The sequence below is a fragment of the Varanus komodoensis genome, unplaced genomic scaffold, assembly GCF_004798865.1.
Source record: "Varanus komodoensis strain SLA01 unplaced genomic scaffold, ASM479886v1 scaffold117, whole genome shotgun sequence".
NCBI classification, from domain to species: domain Eukaryota; kingdom Metazoa; phylum Chordata; class Lepidosauria; order Squamata; family Varanidae; genus Varanus; species Varanus komodoensis.
This window is the reverse complement of record NW_025335336.1, coordinates 47,020-68,139: the sequence shown is the minus strand read 5'-3', so window position 1 is coordinate 68,139 and position 21,120 is coordinate 47,020. Positions and strand designations below refer to the sequence as shown.

Genomic DNA, 21,120 nt, shown 5'->3' with positions numbered 1-21,120 from the left:
CCACTGTCCTTTTCGAAGCACGCCTGTCCAGGCCTGCCAGTGCAAGGCTTGTGTGCCAACATGCTGTCTTTCCCCTCGTTTCTGCCTCACCTAAAGTACTTGGAACTGCTGCTGGCCCAGCTGTGGGAGGTTGTGGAAAAGCACACCAACTGTGAGGTGCTGGAGTCGGCGTCGCGGATGCTCCAGGTGCTCTGCTGTCCAGAATTTGCATTTTACACCCGTGCTGATTTTGCTCGCAGTCGCCTGCTGGACCACCTGGCAGACAAGTTTCAGCATGAGGCTAGTGACCTGCTTCAGGTATTGAGAGCTGCAGAGGGCTGCTTTGAAAATTCAGGCCTGGAAAAGCCAGATTTTGGGGAGTTGTGCATTTGTGTTCTGGGAGTGAGAGTGACTGCTGTGGGGGAGCAGCAGGAGGGAGGGGTAATGGTGTGGGTTCACAGCACAAAGGACAATGGTTGGAAGTGCCCACGAACATGAGACTGATCACTGGCTTGGCCTCTGGAGCGCTAAAGCTGTGTTGCGCATTCTTGCTCTCCTCCCTCTGTAAAGGAAATGATCAGAACATGGAATAATAGAGTTGGAGGGGCCAGAAGGCCATCTGGTCCATCCCCCTGCTATTGCAGAACCATCCCACTCAGATGACTCTCCTGTTTCTTTTTGAATGTCTGGTGTGGGGGATCCCACAACCTCTCTAGGAACTGGTTCCACTGTTGTATTGCTCTGACAGTGAGGAGACTTTTTCTGAGAGCTATCCTGAATCTGGTCTGAATCAAGATCTCTTCTCTTCTGATCAATGAGCGAGAAGAAATCTTGACCTTCCTCATTGTGACAATCTTTGAAGTACTTACAGGGTGATATCCTGTCCCCTACCCTCAGTCTTCTCAAGGCTGAACATGCCCAATTCTTTCAATCTCATAAGCCTTTGTTTTCAGTGCCCAGATCATTTTTGTTGTCCTCCTCTGGACTCTGATTTTTCTGCATTTTCTTAAACTCTGGTATCCATAGGTGGACACAGTACTCGGTGCTGCATAAGGGGAAACTAGTGCTTCATGTATCTTGGAAGTGATACTTCCATTAATGCAGCCTAACATAGCATCTGCCCATTCTGCAGCCACATCACATTAGTGACTCATAAGTTTGTGATCTACGACAATTCCAAGATACTTCTTGCTTGCAGTTTTGTAGAATAAAGTATTTCCCATATTGAAATGATTCATTTGGTTTCTTTTTCCTTAGTACAGATCTTGGCATTTGTTCCTGTTGAATTTCATTCTCTTTTAGAGAAACAGAAACAGTGAGTCAGAAGGGGCCTCCCAAGGCCATCTAATCTGACTCCTGGTTCCAGCCAGCTCCACTCATGATATGCCTACCATGTGCACATCCAGCCTGTCCTTGAACACCCTCACTGCTGGGGCTTCAGCTACTTCCCATGGAAGCCCGTTCCATACCCTCGGGGTCCTAACTGTCAGGAAGTGCTTCTTGGCATTCAAATTGAACCTTGGTTCCCTGAGCTTTGCTCCATTGGAATGTGTTTTGCCCATATATAAAAACTTTGAATGAATGAATGAATGAATGAATGAATGAAAATGCTGAAGAGTGCTGGGCCCAGGACTAAACGTTGCAGTATCTCACTTGTTAATTGTCCCCAGTTTGAGAAGGTGCCATTGATGGATCTGATTCTGTAGCCAGCTATGGACCCACCTGATCATCGTTCCATCTAGCCCACTTTTAGCTATTTTGCTAATCAGGTTATCATGGGGCACTTTGTCAAAAGCTTTGCTGAAGTCAGGATAGATCATGTCCACAACATTCCCCCAGTCCATCAGAGTGGTTACCCGTTCAAAAATCAAATCAGTCTGGCAGGATTTGTTCTTGAGGACTTGATGTTGGTTTCTAGTCATGAGTGCACTGTTCTTAAGATGTTTGCAGACTGACAGCTTTATAATCTGCTCCAAAATTTTCCCAGGGATTGATGTCAGACTCTCTGGTCTGCACTTACCACTTTTTTCCTATTTTCTTGAAGATAGGGACATGAGCCCTTCACCAGTCATCTGGCACTTCCCCTGTCCTCCATGATTTCTCAAAGATAATAGACGGTTTTTCTGGGAGTTCTTCCACTGGCTCCCTTTGATTCGAGGCTGGAGTGCGTCAGTCCCTTGAGAGTTGAACCCATTCGGCCACGTTCGATGTTCCTTGGCCATTTGCCTATCAAACTTGGCCTGCCACTGTGCTCCTTCAGCTCGTACGTCCCCTTCGTTAGAAAGGTCATCTGCCTTCTTTTGGGAGAAGACTGGGCCAAGGTAGGAATCAAGCACTTCTGCCTTTTCTCTGTCATCGGTTATCATTTTCCATCCACACTGAGTAGTTGAACCCCTATTTCTTTCCTCTCTTTTACTTTGGGCATACCTGCAGAAGGGTTTTTTTGTTGCTTTTCGCATCCCTTGCTAGTCTAAGTTAATTCCTATCTTTAGCCTTCCTGACACCATCCCTGCAATTCTGTGCTTCCTGCCTGTAGCCTGGCCTTCCTTCCACTAAAGTTTTCAGATCGTCTTCATGCTTTTTGTGAAGCCACATGGACTTTCTCTGTTGTCTTGTACTCCTTTTCCTTGTTGGAATTGTTTGTCATTGTGCCTTTAGAATCTCCTTTTAAAAAATGTCAACCCATGCTAGACTCCTTTTCTCATTAGAGACACTTGCCATGGGACCTTGTTTATTATTGTTCCGAGCTCATTAATATTGGCTTTCCTGAAGTCCAGGGTACACGTCTGGCTACATGTGGCTTTTGCTTCCTTCAGAATCAAGAATTCGCGTATGGCATGGTCACTTTTCCTCAGAGTTCTTGCAGCTGCCACTTGTCCACTGCATCTTCCCTATTGGTTAGTATCAAGCCAGGCATAGCTGTTCCTCTCATTCCTTCCCTCGTTTGCTGTTGGAGGAAGTTACCAGCAACACATTAGGAATCTCTTGGAACGACCCTGTTTGGCAGAATTTGTCTCCCAGCAGATACCGGGAGATTGAGATTCCCCATAATGACGGTGTCGTGCCTCCTTGAAACACTGGTGGTTTGCTTTCCGAAAGGTTCATCCTCTTCTCCTTGACTGGGTGGTCGTGATGGACTCCAAACACTGCCTTCCTTTTATGCCTGGCTCCAGATATTACTCCAGATGCTCTCTGTGGGGCTAGTAAGCACATCCTCCTGTATTTCTGTGCAGAGATAAGTATTGTTAACCTATAGTGTGACTGTGCATCCCTTTCTGTTCCTTCTATTCTTCTTGACATTCAGCTCATATTCAACTTCCTGTGTTAAGAGTTTATGTTCATGCTGTTTGTTTCTCATACTTGGGACATTTGTATATAGGCATTGAAGACCATGATATTTAGGTTTCTTCCTACATTTTTAGAAGAATATTATTGGGCACTGTTAGAGTTGCTCTCTCCCTTGTGGTACCTATGTCTTTGTCTGTTGTAATGCCCAGGTGTACTTCTCCCTCCCCTGCAGGATTCAGTTGAAACCCTTCTAATACATTTCTTCATGCTGTGGCTGAACACCTTGTTTCCAGTCCTTGTAAGGTGCAGCCCATCCCTTGGCAGTTGTCCACCTTCCAGGAAGTATAGCTTGTGGTCCCACAATCCAATCTCTCACATCAGTGCCATCTTTGTAGTTCACTCGAAGTTTTTTCATTCCCTGCCTGTTTATTTATTTAAAGTTTTGATATGTCGTCCAGTACCACAGTCTCTGGATGGCTTGCACAGTCTCTTCTTTCTCTTCTTCAAACTGGAAAGATTGCAGAGAAAGCTGTCTGGGCCCCAAAGTCCTTGCCTTTCCTCCCTAAAGCTTCAAATTCTGGCTTCACAGAATTCTTTGAGTTGATGGGCTTCATTTTTTACTGCTAGGCCAAATTCTCCCACAACATTGGGTTCTGCTTGTTTTCTGCCTTCACATTCTAGTCAGCTATGATGATCAGCATGTCTTGTTTCGGTGTGTTACCAATTTCTTCTTGGACACCAGCATAAAACTTTTTAATATCTTCTACAGCATCTATTGTTGGAACGTCTTGAGTGATCAATGTTCTTTTTATGCCCATACCCTATTATGCTGCCCTACTGTGTCTTTTTCATTTTAGTTATGAGTGCATTCATTTTTAACTGTGAATTATTTATTATCACAGAAGTTAAACTATCCAGAGGGAAAAGGGTTACATGAATATTTGAGGATCTGTAATAGCTGGGTCCCAGAAATCTGACTGCTTTTGGCTCTTTTCGGCCATCATCCTCCCTCCTTCAACTGCAGTGTACTAGAATTTGTTCTGCAGAGTTCCCAAACCTTCAGCAAATGTTGGTGGGGCTGCAGGGGAGCGGGAGTGCTGCTCAAAACCATTCCGTCTTGTTCCGGTGGTGGAAAGACTAGTTGGATTTCACCCACTGGGCCTCTTGTGCAGTGGAGGAGGTCTCAGTCTTAGTGACTGGCTGATCCTGAGTGCCCAGAGATTCTAGTTTCGGACAAATTGAGTCCCAAGAATCTGTTATTTTCCCCTATCTCTGCCAAATGTTAAATTCTGATTAATATGTTTTTACGTGGGGTCTTTTCCTGTTGTGTTAATTCCTGAATTTGGTTGGAGGTTTCTTTTATGCAAGGCCGAAAGACTACAGTGTCTGATGAGCTCTTTTTTGTGGAGCAAGTAGAAGATGCAGCCTGCATCTGTGGAGAAGAAAAAACCTTAACAGGAAGGCTAACATTCTTTTTCCCTCCTTGTTTCCTGCTCAGTCCTCATTTCTGGAGAAGGAAGATGTGTACAGTGTGGCTGCCACTCTGAAGCGTATTGCCATCTTTCACAGGTGATGACAATATTGCAGGGACCGGGGAGAACAAGCAGTGGTGACATTGCTCAGCAGTCCTGCCCAACATCCCTTTCATTTCAAGCTCCCCTCTCCCCCTTGCCCCATTCTGGATTGCCACGTGCAGCAGCCTGTGAGCTTCTAGCAGTTCAAATCTCCCCAGGTTTCCCGTGACTTCTTTTAAGTGCACTGACGAGAGCAGTAGCACCGCTTAATGTTCTGCTATTTTGTCTGTAGTGCTCATGATCTCACTCCATGGCAGTTCTTTGAGCCCTGCACCCGTCTTTTGCAGCACAGGGTGGACACAGGCGAGGTCCCCAAGCAGGTACTGGGATATGACGAGGGGGGACAGAGCATCGGAGAATAGTGGAATTGGAAGGGGCCAAGAAGCCATCAGGCCCAACCCCCTGCTGGTGCAGGGTATCAGTTTACACCATCCCACTCAGATGGCATGTTTTGGCTCTTGCTAGAGGGATGCATGCCTGTTACTGTATCGCTACCACACCTCTTTTTTGCCACGACGTCTTTGGGGAGGGAAGTTGGAACCGCTGCCTCTCTGTCCTTGAGGCCCTGGCCTTGACTGCCACTTTCATGAGCTTACCTTTCTTGCAGGTGGTTATCTCGGCAATGACCTGCTCTCACTTCTCACTGCTATGGGAACTTGCCCACCTCTCAGATGCTTCCACTGGGCCCCTTTCCAGCCAGGTGAGAAAGGCTTTGTGGGACTCTTGGAAGGGTCCGTTTGTACCACACTTTCCTGACATTATGCCTCACTGTTCCAGGAGCCCTTGCTTAGTCTGAAGGAGAAAATGACATCTTTCTGCTCATTGTGTCAAAGCTGCCTAATGGATGTAGACCCCAGTGTCCAGGAGCAGGTGAGAGAGAGCAGGCGTTGATTTGGGACTCTGGCCTCTTTCTACTTTTTAAAAGCCTAAAAGCTGCTAGATGTTGGCCGTGGGTGAGCTTGCTGGCTCCTCCCTTGGCTGCCCTCTACTGTCACAACATGAAACATTTTCCCTTATAATGCCTTGCAGAAGCATTCTCCTTTCTTTGGTTTTTCCACATCTTGTAGTATTACAGCCTGGAATTAAAATGGATTGAACTGGTGTTGTTACCATCTGATGTACACAAGATACTGAGCACTGTGAAGGAGCAAAATACTGTAGCATGAACATTAAATAATCAGTTTTTTTCTCTAGAATTGCTCTGCATGTGGCTCTGTCCATCTTGATTCCTGATGAAGGTAAAAGAAGAAAGTGCAAAACAACGATCACACTTTAATATTAAGAAAACAAAAATCATGACAGAAGAATTACGGAACTTTACTGTCAACGATGGAGAAATTGAAATTGTGAAATATTGTATACCTTGGTTCAGCCATCAATTCAAATGGAGTTTGTAGCCACAAAATTCAAAGTTGTCTGAGACTTCGAAGGACAGCAATTCTGGAACAATGTGGACTGATTTTCTATGTCCTGCGCTCTGGAGTGAGTGAGAGGAGATCTTTTCCTTCCGTTTTGTGACAGCCTAGTGAAGCAAGGAAGGTGGCCATGAGAGGAAGGGCCTTCTTGGGTGTTGCACCCCAACTATAGAATCAGGCGGGTACACTCGAGGCCAGCCGTTCATACATTCTGGAGGCAGGTCAAAACCTTTTTGGTTTTTTGTTTTTTGAACTATTGAATAGAAGGTCTTGATGCTTTTACTGGTTTTTTTCATATTGTCATTGCCTGCTGTGGATTAGTTGTTATACTGTGTTATGGATCATTATTAATCTATTAACTGTTATCTATTACATGTAAATATTTATGGTTGTCATTGATGTCTTGTTGGCATCATATATATATTTTATTGTTAAATGTTTTTATCTATTGTATGCATTCTGAGAGCTTTTAGCTAAACAATGGCATGTAAAAGCTTTAAATAAATTAGACTGAAAAAGACTTTGGAGTTTTGTGGATAACATGCTAAATAAAAGCCAACAATGTGATGCAGCTGCTAAAAGGGCAAATGCTGTCTTGGAACACATTAATAGAAGTATTACTTCCAAATCACAAGAAGTAATAGTTCCTCTATACTCCTCACTAGACTTTTATGATTCTGGGATGGAATTCATCAAAGGATCGTCGAATAGTAGAGTTGGAAGGGAAGGAGGAGGTCATCAGGTGCAAGCGCTGCAGTTGCAGGACCCTAATTTACATCATTCCACTTAGACGACTTGGCGGTTTTGCCCCGAATGACTCCAGTGTGGGAGAGCCTACAACCTCTCTATGAACTGTTTCCACTGTTGTATTTCTCTGACAGGAAATGTCCTGATACCTAGCTTGAATCAGCGTTGTCACAACTTGAATTTTTTATTCCATGTCCTACACTCTGGTATCAGCGAGAAGAGATTTTGACAGCCTTTCAGGTACTTGAAGATGGATATCATGTCCCCCCTCAGCCTTCTCTTCTCCAAAAATGCCCAGTTCTCCCAGTCTCTCCACACAGGGCAGTGTTTCCAAACCCTGGATCATTCTTGTTGGCCTCTTCTGGACTCTTTCTTTTTCTTTTTCTTTTTTTGCATCTTTCTTTAATCTTGGTCCCAGAAATGGGCACAATATTCTAGATGAAGTCTGACTAGTGAGGGGAACTACTGCTGTTCATGGTTTAGAAATAATACTTGTGTTAATGCATCCCAAAATAGCATTTGCCCTTTTTGCAGCTCCATCACACTTTGGCTGATATTTAGCCTGTTGTCCTCAATAGCTCCAAGCTTTTTTTGTTTCCAGTTCTGTTGAGCCACATACTCTCCATCTTGTATCGGTGCATTTGGTTTCTCCTTCCCAAGTGGAGGGCTTGACTTTGGCTTTGGATCTCTCTGAGGAAGGCTTTCTTGTTCTTCCCATTTCCTGCTTTAGCCTTCCTGATGCCCTCCCTGCATTTCCTTGCTGTTTGCTTATATTCTTCCTTTGTGGCCTGGTCCTGCTTCCACCTCCTGTACATGTTCTTTCTCCTTTCAGGCTGGCACTTAACTTTTTGTGGAGCCACCTGGGCTGCTTCTGCTGTCCTACTCTTTTTTTCTTGTTGGAATTGTTTATAGTAGTTGGAATTGTTCATGCTTGGAGAATCTCTTTTTTCAAGCGTTCCCAACCCTCTTGTACTCCTTGGCACCTCACGTATTATTATTTTGAGTTCATTAATGTTGGCTTTCTTGAACTCCAGGGTATGTGTTTGGTTGCCATTAACTTTTGTCTCCTTTATAATTGAGAGTTCAAGTATTGCATGGTCACTTTCCCCCAGGGTTCCCATGGTTGCTATTTTGTCCACTAGGTTATCACTATTAGTATTAAATCGAGGATCGCTGTTCCTCTTGTTCCTTTCTTTACCTTCTACTGGAGGAAGCTGTCAGAAATGCATGATAGGAATCTTTTGGAGTGACCATGATTGGCAGAAATTGCCTGCCAGCATATATCAGGGAAACATAGAAAAAACCAGAACAGGTCTCCCAGGCCATTTGGTCTGACCCCTGTTTCCAGCCAGCTCTGCTCATGTAATCCCCAACATGTGCTTGTCCAATCTTGCCTTGAATGCCCTCATTGATGGGGCCTCCACCACCTCCCTTGGAAGCCCGTTCTCTATCCTAGGGGTCCTAACCGTCAGGAAGTACATCTGAGCTGAAGCCTGGTTTCTTGATCTCTGCCCCACTAGAATGCTTCCTGCCCTCCACCGTGGGAAGGAATAAGTCATGGCCCTCCTCCGCATGACATCCCCTTACATACAATCTCGTTGGAGTCTCCTCTTCTCCAGGCTGAAAAGAGCCAGCTCCCTCTATCTGTCTTCGTATGTCACCCCTCCCAACCTGGCTACTCTTCTTGTGACTCTGCGTTGAACCGATTCTAACCTAGTTATGTGTCTCTTATAATGCAAGCCCAGAACTGGATGCAGCACTCCAGTTGTGGGTGCACCAGACTTGTGTAGAGTGGTATCAGCACTTCCCTGGATCTGGAAGCCATGCTTCTGGCTATACACTGACGCCCCCCCATGATGACTCCATCATTTTTCTTGAAAACTCTGGCCAGTTGTTGTTTCAAAGGTTGTCTCCTTGTCATCTCTCTGACTGGGCGGTCAGAAGTAGGTACCAATAACTTTGTTTTCAAAATGCTGTGCTCCCTTTAATTTAAGCTGTATACTTTCGCTGGGGCTGCGAAATCCCTCTTGTGCTTCTCTGCAGTCTCTTATGTATGGTGCAAGTCCGCCTCGCTGTCTGTCCTTCTGTTTTCCTTGAACAGAATCTGCCCGTGAATTGCAGAATTCTAGCAGCATGAAGCGTCCCGCCAGGCGTCACGTGCTCCTGCAAGTCCACAGTCGCCCTCGAGTGCTGTGGGCACAAGGTCGTGTTGCTTGTTCCGCGTGATCTGGGCATTGGCGTGGAGACCTCAGAGTTCATTCTTGTTCTGCCCTGGTTTTCTTCCTACACATTTTGGGAGACTGATGTTAGACCCTGCCTGAGGTTTTTTTTTATTCGCGGTTGAAATGCACAAGTCCTTGCCAGGTGATGGTACGCCATGCTTCACACTTCCCTCCCCTGTACGTTTCTGCTGAAAGTGCCCTTGATGAGCCCTTTCATCGGGTGGCCAAACACACGCGCGCCCTTCTTTGTGAGGCGCAGCCTATCATTTGCCAACGGTCCGTCTTCCAGGAACCTCGGCTTGTGGTCCCAGAATCCAGATTGCTCTTTCTGGAACCACCATTGCACTCAGTTGTTCACTTGAAGGACTTTTCTTTCCCCCTTTTAGTTCTTCTTCCACAGACTGGCAGGATTGGAGAAAAGACTGTCTGGGCTGCAGTGTTTTGTGTTTTCCTCCCTAGAGCTTTGAAGTCTGACCTTCTTTTATCAAAGCGTCTCCTGGCAATGCTGTTTGTCCCCATATGGATGGGAAGGAAGGGGCATTTGTCAGTGGGCTGCATGAGATGCACGATTCTACTTGTTATATCATTAATCTTGGCTCCATGGAGTCACTTACCTGGCCAGTCTCTGGCAGCACACGTATGTTTCCCTTATGCTCAGGAGGGCATCTCCCACAACTAGCACTCTTCTGTTGTTGTTGCTGCAAGCTGTAACATTTCTCTTACTTGGTTGTCTTTTATCCCCCTCAACATCTCTCGGTGTGTCATGCAGTTCAGGCACAGCCAGCTGTTCTCCCAGCTCTTCTGGTCATGGCTGAAGGTGGTTTGAGGGCCACCCTCCAGGGCCCCTTCCTGTCTCAGCTTGCCCTGGCACTTCTTGCTTCCGTAGTGCTCTCAGCTGTTGCAGTTCCACTTCCCTGCCTAAAAACTCTTTACCTTCTGTTATTTCCTCAAGGGTAGGCGCTCGCTGCTCTAGTCTCTCACCTTTTCCTTTAGCAGGGCTACTAGCTGGCACTTGCGGCACATGTAGGCTGTGTTGAGCCCAGGCAGGAAAACAGACATTGCACAGACATTGCGCATCACCATCACTTGGGAGTCTTCTCAGACCCTTCTGCTGCCTTTTTGATTCTAGCTTGCTGGGCCTGGTGTAGCAATCAGTCTTCCCCGGAGGCTAACAACACGGTCCTGCCAGTAAATGGGAGGGTGTTAAAAGGAATAAGACAAAGGGGGGAAGCTAAGGGGGGAAAGAGGTAAAGGCAAATATGTAAAAAAAGAAGAAAGGTGAGGACCTCCCCGCCAAACTGCTGTTTGCGCTCTCTGGGTGCTCACTGCTTGGGAGCAAGTCCATCGACCAGCTGGGGCAGCTCCATCTGATCAGCTCAGCTAGGAGTCCGGAACCAGTAAGCGAGGCTATTGGAGAGAAGAAGGCTTTCTTCAAGAAATGGAAATCCTGCCCAAAACAGGGAAACAAACGGGAACACAGACCTGCACAAAGAAGATGCAAGGAGGCGAATGTGGAAATGCTCGAATATCAAGGCCAACAATAAAGAATTCTGCAAATAGGTCAGAAGGATGAAAGCAGCTAGAAGACACATGGACCATTGGGTGATGATGGAGTTAAAGGAGCACTAAAGGAAGATGAGGAGATTGCGGAGAAGGTGAATGACTCCCTCGCTGTAGGAGAAGCAGGACAGATGCTTGTCCCTGAAGCGATGTATGCAGAAGAGAGTCTGAGGAACTAAGGCAGGCAGCAGTGCAAAGGGCAACATTCTCAGCCTTATTGATACCCCGAGTGTTAATAAATCGCCAGGCTCGGGTGGCATCTATCCTAGACATTTTAAAGAGCTCAGGTTATGAAATCACTGGCTTTCTTACCAAAATATTTCATATGTTCAAAAGGTCAGCCTCTGTGCTTATGTTTGGTCCTACGAGTAAGTCACTCTGAGGGTAGTGTGTCTGCCAGCCTCTCCTACTTGTTCTCTTCATTCCTCTCCAGGCCTTTAAGCTGCTGAGTGATCTGCTCCTGATCTTTGGTCCACAGCTGACCCGGGGAGGACGTGACCACATGCTGGAGGAGCTGGTTTACCGGGCAGAATCTGCTCTGCAGTCGCAGCTTGCCGGCTTCCTCGTGGACCGTGTCTTCAGTCACAGTGAGACTCCAGGTGATCCTCGGGTAGGAGTTGCAAAGGGTTGTGGGTGCAGGCAGGGCAGGCTTGCTCACCCAGCTTCTCCCTCCTTCCCCAGACGAGGAGGACGAGGAACTCCAGATCGAGCAGCTGCACCAGCGCCGCACTCTGCTGGCGGGCTTCTGCAAACTGATTGTCTACCGAGTCCTGGAGCTGAGCGCAGCCTCAGATGTTTTCAAGTATTACTCCAAGGTACGAGAGGAAGGGAGGCAGGCCTGGGAGGTGCCTGAGTGGCTGCTGTGGCACCTGCCTGCCTTGCTTCCAGATGGGCTGCTCCGCACCGTAGCCTGGCCCTGGGTGTTGCTGCCCTCCCCAGGGCCGCAGCTTGCCTCATAGTCTGCTCTGGAAGCGTCGATGCTCTGGCTGGAGAGGTGCTTTGCTGCTTCCTTTGCCTGGCCACAGGTGGATGCTTTCTCTCTTGGACAAAGAGGATTGCTGCAGCGATTTTTCTCCTTATACCTCATTTCAAAGATCTCGCCTTCTGCTCTTCACTTTTCATAAGGAAAAGTGTTTTTGAAAACAGTCTTCCATCTTGTCCTCTGCATGGTCTCCATGACTGATGGGAAAGAGATCAGTACAAGAAAAAAGATCTCAAAAATGTTGGGAAGCGACTTCAGGGCCTCTTACATTTGTGCTGTACCACAAAATATGCATGGAAGTTCTCCAAATGGTCTGATGAGTGGTGCGATTTTTCAGAGAAGGTCTGTGGACTGAAGGCCAAGCTGAAAGGAAGGGCCTTGTGTTCTGGGAAATCTGCCCAAAGAATGTTTCCTTTCTTACATCTGCGATTCTGAAAAGGTGGTTTCTGGCCTGTTTGGGCATCCCTTTGTTTTGAGTGGAGCAGTTTGTGGCAGTACCTGCTTGATGGTTTTCAATGCTGAGTGGTCTGTGGCTCAGCTGCCGCTTTCCTCTCCTCCCTAGACCTGACAGACACTTATCTGCATGTTCCTGCAGCCCAGCAGTTTGGGGATTATCTGAAGCGTGTGTGTCAGCATGGCTACTACCAGTACTAAGCCATTCCTTTCAGCTTGGCCTTAACTCTCTGGGTCTTCTACGAGTCAGCACTATCATTTGTAAGTCCACTTTACATTCAGATGGACTTACAAATGCTGTATATTCATACTTGGATGATCTATTTCTCACTCCTGCCTTCAGGGCCAAAGCTTGAATTCAATTTGGGTGGAAAGTCCACAGATGCAAAGGAAGCTTCCCACTTGTTCTTTCCAGCAACTAGTGTCCCTAGGCTTACTGCCTCTGATATTTGAGGTAATGGGTATCCAATGAGTATCCAGAAACCTTTGGTACCCATATCTTTCATGAATTTTAAAGCTGTTGAAGTTTGTTTGCTATCGTGAAGTAGCATCATTCACTTAACACTTTTGTGAAGGACCCTCCTTTTCTCTGCCTGGAATTTCCTACCATTTAGCTGTGTGGGGAGGTTGTAGTATTACAAGAAGCCCTTTTCCCCCTGACCAGTTACTCAATAGTGCTCGTAATTTCATGCGTATCTATCATGTCTTCTTGGTTTTTAATCTGAACTGCCCCTAATGCTGTTGATCCTTCTTCAGTAGTACAAAGGTTCGCACCTTGGTCTTTAAAGCCCTTTCAGGTTCTCCCCTTGCATCATTCAGATAATCCTCCTAAGGAAGCTTTTCCTCAAGATGGCCATTCTTGTAACAATTAAATTTATTGTTGAGGAGAATATAAAAACTGAGCATGTTTTCTATGAGAAACCACCTCTGCATGTTCCTTTATTTCCTTCCTTTTTCCCAAAGCAAACTCTTCCGGATTGCCCAAGCTGATCTTCTTCTCCAGCCACAAGCCATTTCACCTCCTCGTGACAAGCTGGATGTATATACACTGTATAACACCCTTAAGGCACACAGAAATACTTTGCTTCCTTTGATTCCATGGTCGTGGGGGCAAGGCAGTATTCCTACCTCTACTGCATGCCCTGCGGTTTGCATCAGCGTGGCGTAAGGGGCTCAGCACTTGCCTGAGCCACTGCATGCCTGAGCTCACGCCGCTGGGCGGTGGCCAGGGCACCTGTTGCGCAGGGTTATAGAACAGCCACGTGGACCCTTCAGGTACCTCCTCAGGGCCTGCAGGGTGCACAGCTCTGCTTTTGGGAGGAAGCTGCTGAGCAGTACCACAGTGTTGAGGACCCCCACCTTATGGCAAACAGGACTTGGGATGCTTGATGTGAAGGTTCTTCATTGAGCTAATGGACTTCTGGGGCAGCAGTCGGAGTTAATCTGCTGTTGGATGTCAGCGTCACAGCAGACCAGGAGGAGACTTTACAACAGGCGCACAGTGTTCCACTCCCTCTTCTTGTTTAGTTCTACAATGATTATGGAGACATCATCAAGGAGACCCTGAATCGAGTTCGCCAGATTGACCGGACCGAGTGGGCTCACACTCTGCTCCTCAGTCTGCAGCAGGTATGAGGGGGGAGAGTGGTGTGGTTCTTTGCGTGGTGGCTCCCTGTGGCAGCCGGTGACTGACGAGCTCTTCTCCTCCTAGCTGCTCGCTCAGCTGTTTCTGGAGCAGGGACCAGGAGGCGTTCACTCTGCTGCCTTCTTGGAGATCCGGGACTTAGCAAGGCGTTTCTCTCTGCTCTTTGGGCTGCATCAGCTACAGAATCGCCCGGCCCTTGTTGCCCTGCACAAGTGAGGATGACGCCAGTGCCTTCTCCTGTTGTAAGGTTGGGTGGTGACGGAAGGGAAGGTGAAGAGGCCAGTGCCAGTGGGAAAAGGGGTCCAGGGTTGACCAACAGAAGGGCTGGTTCCAGAGGCATCCTGGGTACCCTCTGCCTTTCTTTATCCCAGGAGTGGGATAAAGTTTGCCTTCCAAGAGCCAGCGTCCCCCAACTCCAAGCTGGGCCTTGTCAATCTGCCGTTTCTGGAGCTGCTGAGTGAGTTCTCCCCGAGGCTGCTCCCGCCTGACAAAGCCCTGCTGTGAGTGTCTCAAAGGGGGTGACTTGAGGGGGGGCATGCAGCCAGCTGGAATCAAGCGGGAAGAGTTCCTGCATCTCAACCCTAATGCAGCCTCTCTCTCTTGCAGCCTGGTCTACTTAAAGAAGATAAGTGAAGCTTTCCTTTCCTCTGGGCACGGAGAGGATTCCCACTGGGTCTCATTTCAGGCATATCAGCGTTCCCTGAGCCCTCTGGAAGATGCACCCCTGCAGCCAGATGCAGCAGAGATGAGGAGACCTGCAGCATCTGCCAAGAGGAGGCGTCTGGATGGTGGGGGGACCGACAGAGTGGGGGGCAGCAGGGGTGTTGGGTGGGGAACGGCATGTGCTGGCAGGAGGGGCTGGAGCCGTGCGTGGGAGTTGAGCGGATTTTACCTGGGCTGGGCAGGGGCTGGTCGTGTCGCTGAGGAGCTGGGTGAAAGTCAGCATTTCGCCTTGCCTTGCTAGGACGTGGTGGCGACGCCAGCCTCCCCTCCAGCAGCCGCCCACAGACCCCCCTGCTGACTTCGACCACCCTGCGAGGCAAACGCCAACCAGTGGAATTTTTGCCAGGACAGGAAGACTCCGGCTCCGAATTGGAGCTTGTGCAAAGGTAACGTGCCAGGGAGGTGCATGGCAGGGGGCACAGCTCATTGCTTCCCCCTTCCCCTTCGGAGTGTCGCACTTGCGCTGTTTGCCGCCAGCCCTGACTGGGTTCCCAGCGGAAACAGAAGGGTCTCACGCCTGCCAGCGGCGGGGAGCGGGTGGAAGGCTGAGCCCGGAAGGGTGACTGGTCAGAACCTTCCCTGTGTTGTGGGGCTTGGCGGGGGACCTTCATTTGGAGCAGAATGAAGTCTCTTCCCATGACTGTTCGTTGTCCTTGGGGACGCGGTTTCAAAGTCTGCATGAAGAAGGTTGTATGCTGTTCTACGAGGAAGGTCACTGAAGCCACGAGAAGTCTGGGCCACTTGATTTGGAGCCATGGAGGTGGATGTGACTCCTCCTCCTCTGTGGCCTCTGTGCATCACATGCATGTGGGCTTTGCCGTGGAGTGCAAGCCTAGATCTGAGAGACTTCCAGAGCTCAGCAGCACGGAGTGGACTGGAGGCCCTGCCTGCCCCTTCTGGAGGCCCGAATAAAGGGAGGGAGCCCCCGCCCAGCCCCTCAGCTCCTTTTCGACTGAACACGCAGTCACATCACCAGGCCGGAACCTCCGCTGCTCAAGCTCACACTCCTGATCTCATTCTCTCTCAGTCTCCTCCTCAAAAACAAAATCCTCTCCAAAAATATTTTTCCCCACCTTCTCTCCTTGAAATTCCCTGCTACTCCTCCCAGGCCACTCCTTGCTCTTTGTTCCCTTTACGGGCAAGGAAGGTGGATAAAGTGTTGCTTTGCTTCTTCTTTGCAAGTCTCCTCCTCAACTTGTCAAGCCACATGGCCGACCCAACTTTCCACCCCTGCGCCTCACGCGCTGCTCGCCTCCCCGCCACGCGCTCTGCCTCAGCGAGGGCTCCTTGCGGGACCTGCCGGCACTCCCAGGCTTTTAAGAAGCAGACTTGCCAGCTGCAGGCAGGTCGCCTCAGATTTGCTCTGTGGCAGCATGGCGGACGTCGAAATTGGAGGCTGGAAAAGTGCCCTCTGCCAAGGAAAGCACCTGCTTGACCAGGTGCCAGAAGAGAAGACCCCCCGATGCTGCACCACCAGCCCCAGAAGGGGCCACAGGGGCCCCTGCTGTCCCCAAGCGCAAGAAGCGCCGGACTGCCAAGTCCGCCCCCCCCCCCAAGATGCCTCACCACTCAATGACAGCCCATGCACTCCAGACCCCTGGTCCCCTTGCACAGAGCCCCCGTGCCACTGAGCCAGGCACTCCGCTGAGTGTCCAGGCTGCTCTGCTCCAGAGCAGGCTGGGGGGCTGCATCCCTAAGGGACACTTTCCTCCTGCGATGGGAGAGGACCCCATCCTATGCCTTCTTCTTGTTCCTGCTCATCACCAGTGTCTTATCCAAGATCCAGAGGAACAAGACAGACTGCATCCTGGTCACTCCGTGTAGCTGAGGCAGCTATGGTGCCCCCACCTGCTCCACGTCTCCAAACGCACCTTCCTCGGCCTACCACCCCAGCTCAGCCTTCTGCCCCAGGATGGGAGCCGAGTCTTCCACCCTGACACCAGGACTCTAACCTGGCAGCTTGGAGGATTACCAGGTGACACCCGTATAGATCCCACCAGTGGTCACCTCTGTCCTCCAGGCTGTTCTTAAGCCCTCCACCCACAAATCCTACCTTGCAATGCGACGGGCCTTTGCCGTGTTCAATCAGAAGGACTCAATCCCTCCAGCACCCCCACCAAGCACATCCTTTGCTACCTGATTCCCCTCAGGTCTCTCCCGTTGTTCCTCTGGTGCCACCTTGCAGCCACCTCCCGTTTCCATCCACCTATCCTGTTTCCATGCCCTCCCTGGCCCACCGGTTTCTCCAGGGCCTTGAAAGCCTTCGGTTCGACCTGCACTCCCTCCTGGCACCTCAGTGGTCCTCCAGTCCCTCGCAAGGCGACCCTTTGAACCCATGGCAACAATGGACTGCCGCCCCCTGTCCTGGGAGACTGCATTCCCGCTGGCCATCACGTCTGCCCACCGCGCCAGCAAGCTGGCTGCACGATGTCGCCCCGTTTCGAGCCTCCCATGGTCCAAGGTTGTCCTCCGCACGTACCCGCACATCACACTGAAGGTCACCTCCTCCTTCCATGTCAACCAGGACGTTGTCCTCCCACCCTTTTTCCCTAGTCCACCCCAATAAAGGCCACGTTCCACCTTGACGTCCACAGGGCCCTCGAGTTCTACAAGGGCCAGACCAAACCACTCCGATGTTCCATCCGCCTCCTCGTCCGCTATGGCGGCCAGAACAGGGGAGCCCACGTCTACCCAGAGAAGTTCCAAATGGGTGTCCAGCACCATCTCCCTGGCCTACGAGACGGCAAGGCTTGACCTTCCTGCCCACCTCACGCGCACGCCACGCGCACAAGCTGCACCCACTGCTTTCCCGGCCAGCATCCTGCTGCGGGATCTCTGCCGGTGCGCTCTGTAGTCCACTCCACTGACCTTCGTTTGGCGCTACCAGCTGGACGTCCACGCCAGGCGAGACTGTGCCTTCAGCAGTGCAGGCGGTTCTGCGGTCCTCGTGATGACAGCCCCTCCACCGAAATGGGCAAGCTCGCGTGTGGGATGCACAGAGACCACGAAGAAGGCAGGCAGGCCGGTCGGTCATCTGTGCATTCCCATGACCCGCCTCCCCCACACCGGCTGCTGTCAGCCCACTGTCCCCTATGCTTGGGACCAGGCACGGGGCCGAGGCGCCGCTGCCCTCTGCACATGCGCTGTGCCCTCACGTGCCTGGGATGGTGCCATCTCCAAGGCAGCTGAGCGGCTGGGCAGGAGCTCTCCCTTTGTCCAGACCTCCAGAAGGGGCAGGGCTGGGCTCCCACCCACTCTGGCGCTGAGCTCTGGAAGCTTCCTTCCGATCTAGGCTTGCGCTCTGTGGCAAAGCCCATGCACAGATGACCACTCTCGAAGAGTGGCAGCTACAAGTGAGCAAGCTGCCTTTCCCCACCCCCGGTTTTATTCCGACAACCACCCTGATGGGCTGGCGAGGGTGGAGGTGTGCCCGGAGCAAGAACTTGCCTGTCACATTCTCCGGATATTGTGTGAGGTCATCTCCTCATTCGGGTGCCTCCCGCAGGAACTAGCAGGCAGGGCGAAAGCCTTGCGCTTTGTGGAGGAGCCACCTTCACCTCCCAGCCTGGCTGTGCCCGGAGCCCACACAGTAGCGGGGCTGCTGCCGCAAGGACCTGGGTGCGGCTTGAGCTGGTGGCCCAGATCGACAGCAGCTCCTTCTGTTTGGCCCTGGGGGTACCAGAAACAGAAACGGCCCGAAGGGGCCTCCCAGCCCATCGTGCCCGGCCCCCGAAGGCAGCGCAGGCACAGGGCCGGGGAGCCTTGCGGCGGGTGTGGTAGCCATGCTGCTGGTCTGCCCAGTTCATTTTGACACGGGGCAGGCAAGGAAAGCATCCATCAGGTTGTGTCTTTCCTGCTTCGCGTCAGTGGCCACCATCGGCCGAGGACTGTCCAATTGAGGAAACATGGTCCCAGCCTCCCTAGGACCTGTGAGAACCGCCCCCTTGGTCCCTGCTCCTTCCTTACCTTTTCTAGCCAAACCTTTCCAAGTTATTTTCAGGACACCTTGCAAAGGCATGTGGGCAGCTGAAGCTCGCTGGGGAACAGCCAACTTGCGAGGAATTAAGAGACCGCACCAAAAAGGGAACAGAGTAGCCTCTCCTCGGGGGCACCCAGGCCAGGCCAGGCCAGTCTCCCTTTGACAGCCCCTTGATGAGGGGAGTCAACATGGCTTCGGGTTAGGATTATCTACTAAGTTGTATGGGAAGTTCTTTGTGTGCAAGAGCGGCTCCACAAGATCCAAGGCTCACTTTCCAGGATAGATTTCTGGACGTAACTCCAGAAAGGATGACTTCTTCCACCTCTGCATTGAAAAAACTTGCTGACTATGGCCACAACGATGCTACACAACACCGTCTGCCCTTTTCCAGGCTGGTCCTTCTCAGCTGCAAGACCAGGCTGTTCATGGTGGCAATTCAGAGAGCCACCAAGCTCCAAGGTGCAGGATGGGGGGCGAGTGGCCGGAGAGCAGCACCTGTGAAAGGGATCTTGCAGTCCTTGTCGACCGCAGGCTGAATGTGAGCCAGCCGTGGGATGTGGCAGTTCAGGTGCTGAACACCCCCCTTGGATGCATAGCCAGGCGCGCACCTTCCAGATCTAGGGAGGTGCTGATGCCGCCCTGCACGACTCTGGCGCATCCACAACTGGAGTGCTGCGTCCAGTTCTGGGCTCCACCTGAGAGGAGAGACGCAGCTAGGTTAGAATGGGTCCAGCGCAGGGTCATGAGGATGGCGGCCGGGTTGGGAGGGATGATGTGTGAGGAGAGGTTGAGGGAGCTGCGTCTTTTCAGTCTGGAGAAGGAGACTCCGGCAGGCTTGTTTAGTGACTTGTAGGTATGTGAGGGGATGCCATGTGCAGGAGGGCTGGGACCTGTTCTTCCCTGTGGTCAGGATGCGTCCCAGCGGGGCCAAGCTCAAGGAACCAGGCTTCAGGCTGGATTTCAGGAAATGCTTCCCAATGGTTAGGACCCCAAGGATATGGAATGGGCTTCCATGGGAGGTGGTGGAGGCCCCACCAGTTCAAGGCAAGATGAGACAACCACATGTTGGGGGTCACATGAGCAGAGCTGGCTGGAACTGGGGGTCAGGCTGGATGGCTCGCTCTGCTTCTGTGTCTGCAAGAGGCCCTTGCATCCTCCGCCCACGTGTGTGGCAGAAGCGAGGGCTTTGGTCTTGTTCCAGAGTTCCAACCAGCAGTTTCCTCAGGGCTCTGGCCAACCTCTCAGTCCCTCAGTCACAGGCCAGGGCATTGAAAGCCCGGCTCTTGCCATCCGGCACAGAATTTATTCATGGGGCAGCTGCTTGAGCTGGTTTCTTCAGCCCATCCTTGTCATCGGCTCACCTTCCCAGGGGCAGCTCTGCAGAAGAGTGATTCAGTCACTGACACTGAAAACCGGAGGTCTTGAGCTGTTTGTGCAAGGTTGACTCCGTTTCCTTACCAATTGGGTTTTGCAGGGCTTCCTCACATACCGGTGGCATGAGTACAGCGAATGTGAGGGTAACCGCTGGGACTTTCATAGCCGACACATTAGTGTGGCCATGGCCTCTTGGAAGCAAGCACTAGGCGAAGCCCAGATACCTGGTGTGTGTTCTGCCTGTTGAGGAGCAATGTGGTATAGTGGTTAGAGTGCTGGATTGGCAATGAGATCTGGGTTTGCTTATGAAGGCCAATGGATATTGTGTGCCGAGTACTTTCTCCCAGTAGTAACAGACCAGTGCTTCTTGCTAAATGTCTTTATTTTACTTGTAGTCTCTGAACATGTACAAAGTGGAACATTGAACCCTCTTTGGCCCCCTTCGCCCAAAGCTGTGCCCATCTCTGGAGGGAGGAGAGCTGTGAACAAGCATACCTGCCCTCCTCCCTCTGGGACCCCAACCGGGCTACGCTGCGACTGATGGCAGAGTATCCATCTGATAGACTCCCCATCTCTAAATCTCCCCCCCCCCCCCAGGATACTAGTCTTGTTCATTCCCGGTTGACTGGGCCCCTTGGCTGCCCTGAGGGGAACTGATCTCTCCCCTGGCAGGCACCGGTGGGTGTCCAGGGCCTTGGACTGCAGCAGGGGCTGGGCTCACTTCAACCACCATCTTGTTATCAGAATCTCAGTTGTTGGTCCAGCCAGACTGGTCAGCTTCTCGCGCATGCCTGGGAATCTCGCCAGGATGCGCATGCGCAACCTTGGGCTGGTCAGACTCTTGGCTCAAGCCCCGTGGCAGGGCTGTAATAGGCATGGGGGGCATTAGATGATCAGAAGGGGCAGCCACCCCTGTGGGGCAAGCTGATGCGGGGGGGGGGGACTAGAAAGCAAGGACAGTTTAATACTCTGTGCCCCCCCATGTTCCTGCCCCACAGGCCATACCTGATGGAAGCTGGAGTGGTGGTGACAGAGCCAGAGACCAGCAAGGATGAGGATGTTGTCTTTGACTCTGCTAAGGTAACAACCGAGGCGCAAAGAAGCCACCGTTAGGCCTAGTGGTGCGGCCAGCCCTTGGCTCTGCTCCCGAAGCGGGAAAGTCTCCGCTCGCTTTGTTTC

General features: G+C 50.9%; 1 protein-coding gene across 1 annotated transcript in view; it reads left to right on the top strand.

Moving 5' to 3' along the window:
- STAG3 (stromal antigen 3) overlaps positions 1-21,054 on the top strand; it is a 54,252-nt gene extending 33,198 nt beyond the window's left edge. The window contains exons 17-32 of the mRNA XM_044421273.1: positions 97-297; positions 4,766-4,836; positions 5,074-5,161; positions 5,449-5,541; positions 5,619-5,711; positions 11,219-11,411; positions 11,467-11,600; positions 13,748-13,849; positions 13,932-14,077; positions 14,237-14,365; positions 14,472-14,653; positions 14,830-14,974; positions 17,183-17,336; positions 17,443-17,562; positions 18,094-18,206; positions 20,940-21,054. Of these exons, the coding sequence (XP_044277208.1) occupies positions 97-297; positions 4,766-4,836; positions 5,074-5,161; positions 5,449-5,541; positions 5,619-5,711; positions 11,219-11,411; positions 11,467-11,600; positions 13,748-13,849; positions 13,932-14,077; positions 14,237-14,365; positions 14,472-14,653; positions 14,830-14,974; positions 17,183-17,336; positions 17,443-17,562; positions 18,094-18,206; positions 20,940-21,054 (2,079 nt within the window). The remainder of the gene's footprint in view (positions 1-96; positions 298-4,765; positions 4,837-5,073; positions 5,162-5,448; positions 5,542-5,618; positions 5,712-11,218; positions 11,412-11,466; positions 11,601-13,747; positions 13,850-13,931; positions 14,078-14,236; positions 14,366-14,471; positions 14,654-14,829; positions 14,975-17,182; positions 17,337-17,442; positions 17,563-18,093; positions 18,207-20,939) is intronic.
- The last annotated feature ends 66 nt before the right edge of the window (positions 21,055-21,120 follow it).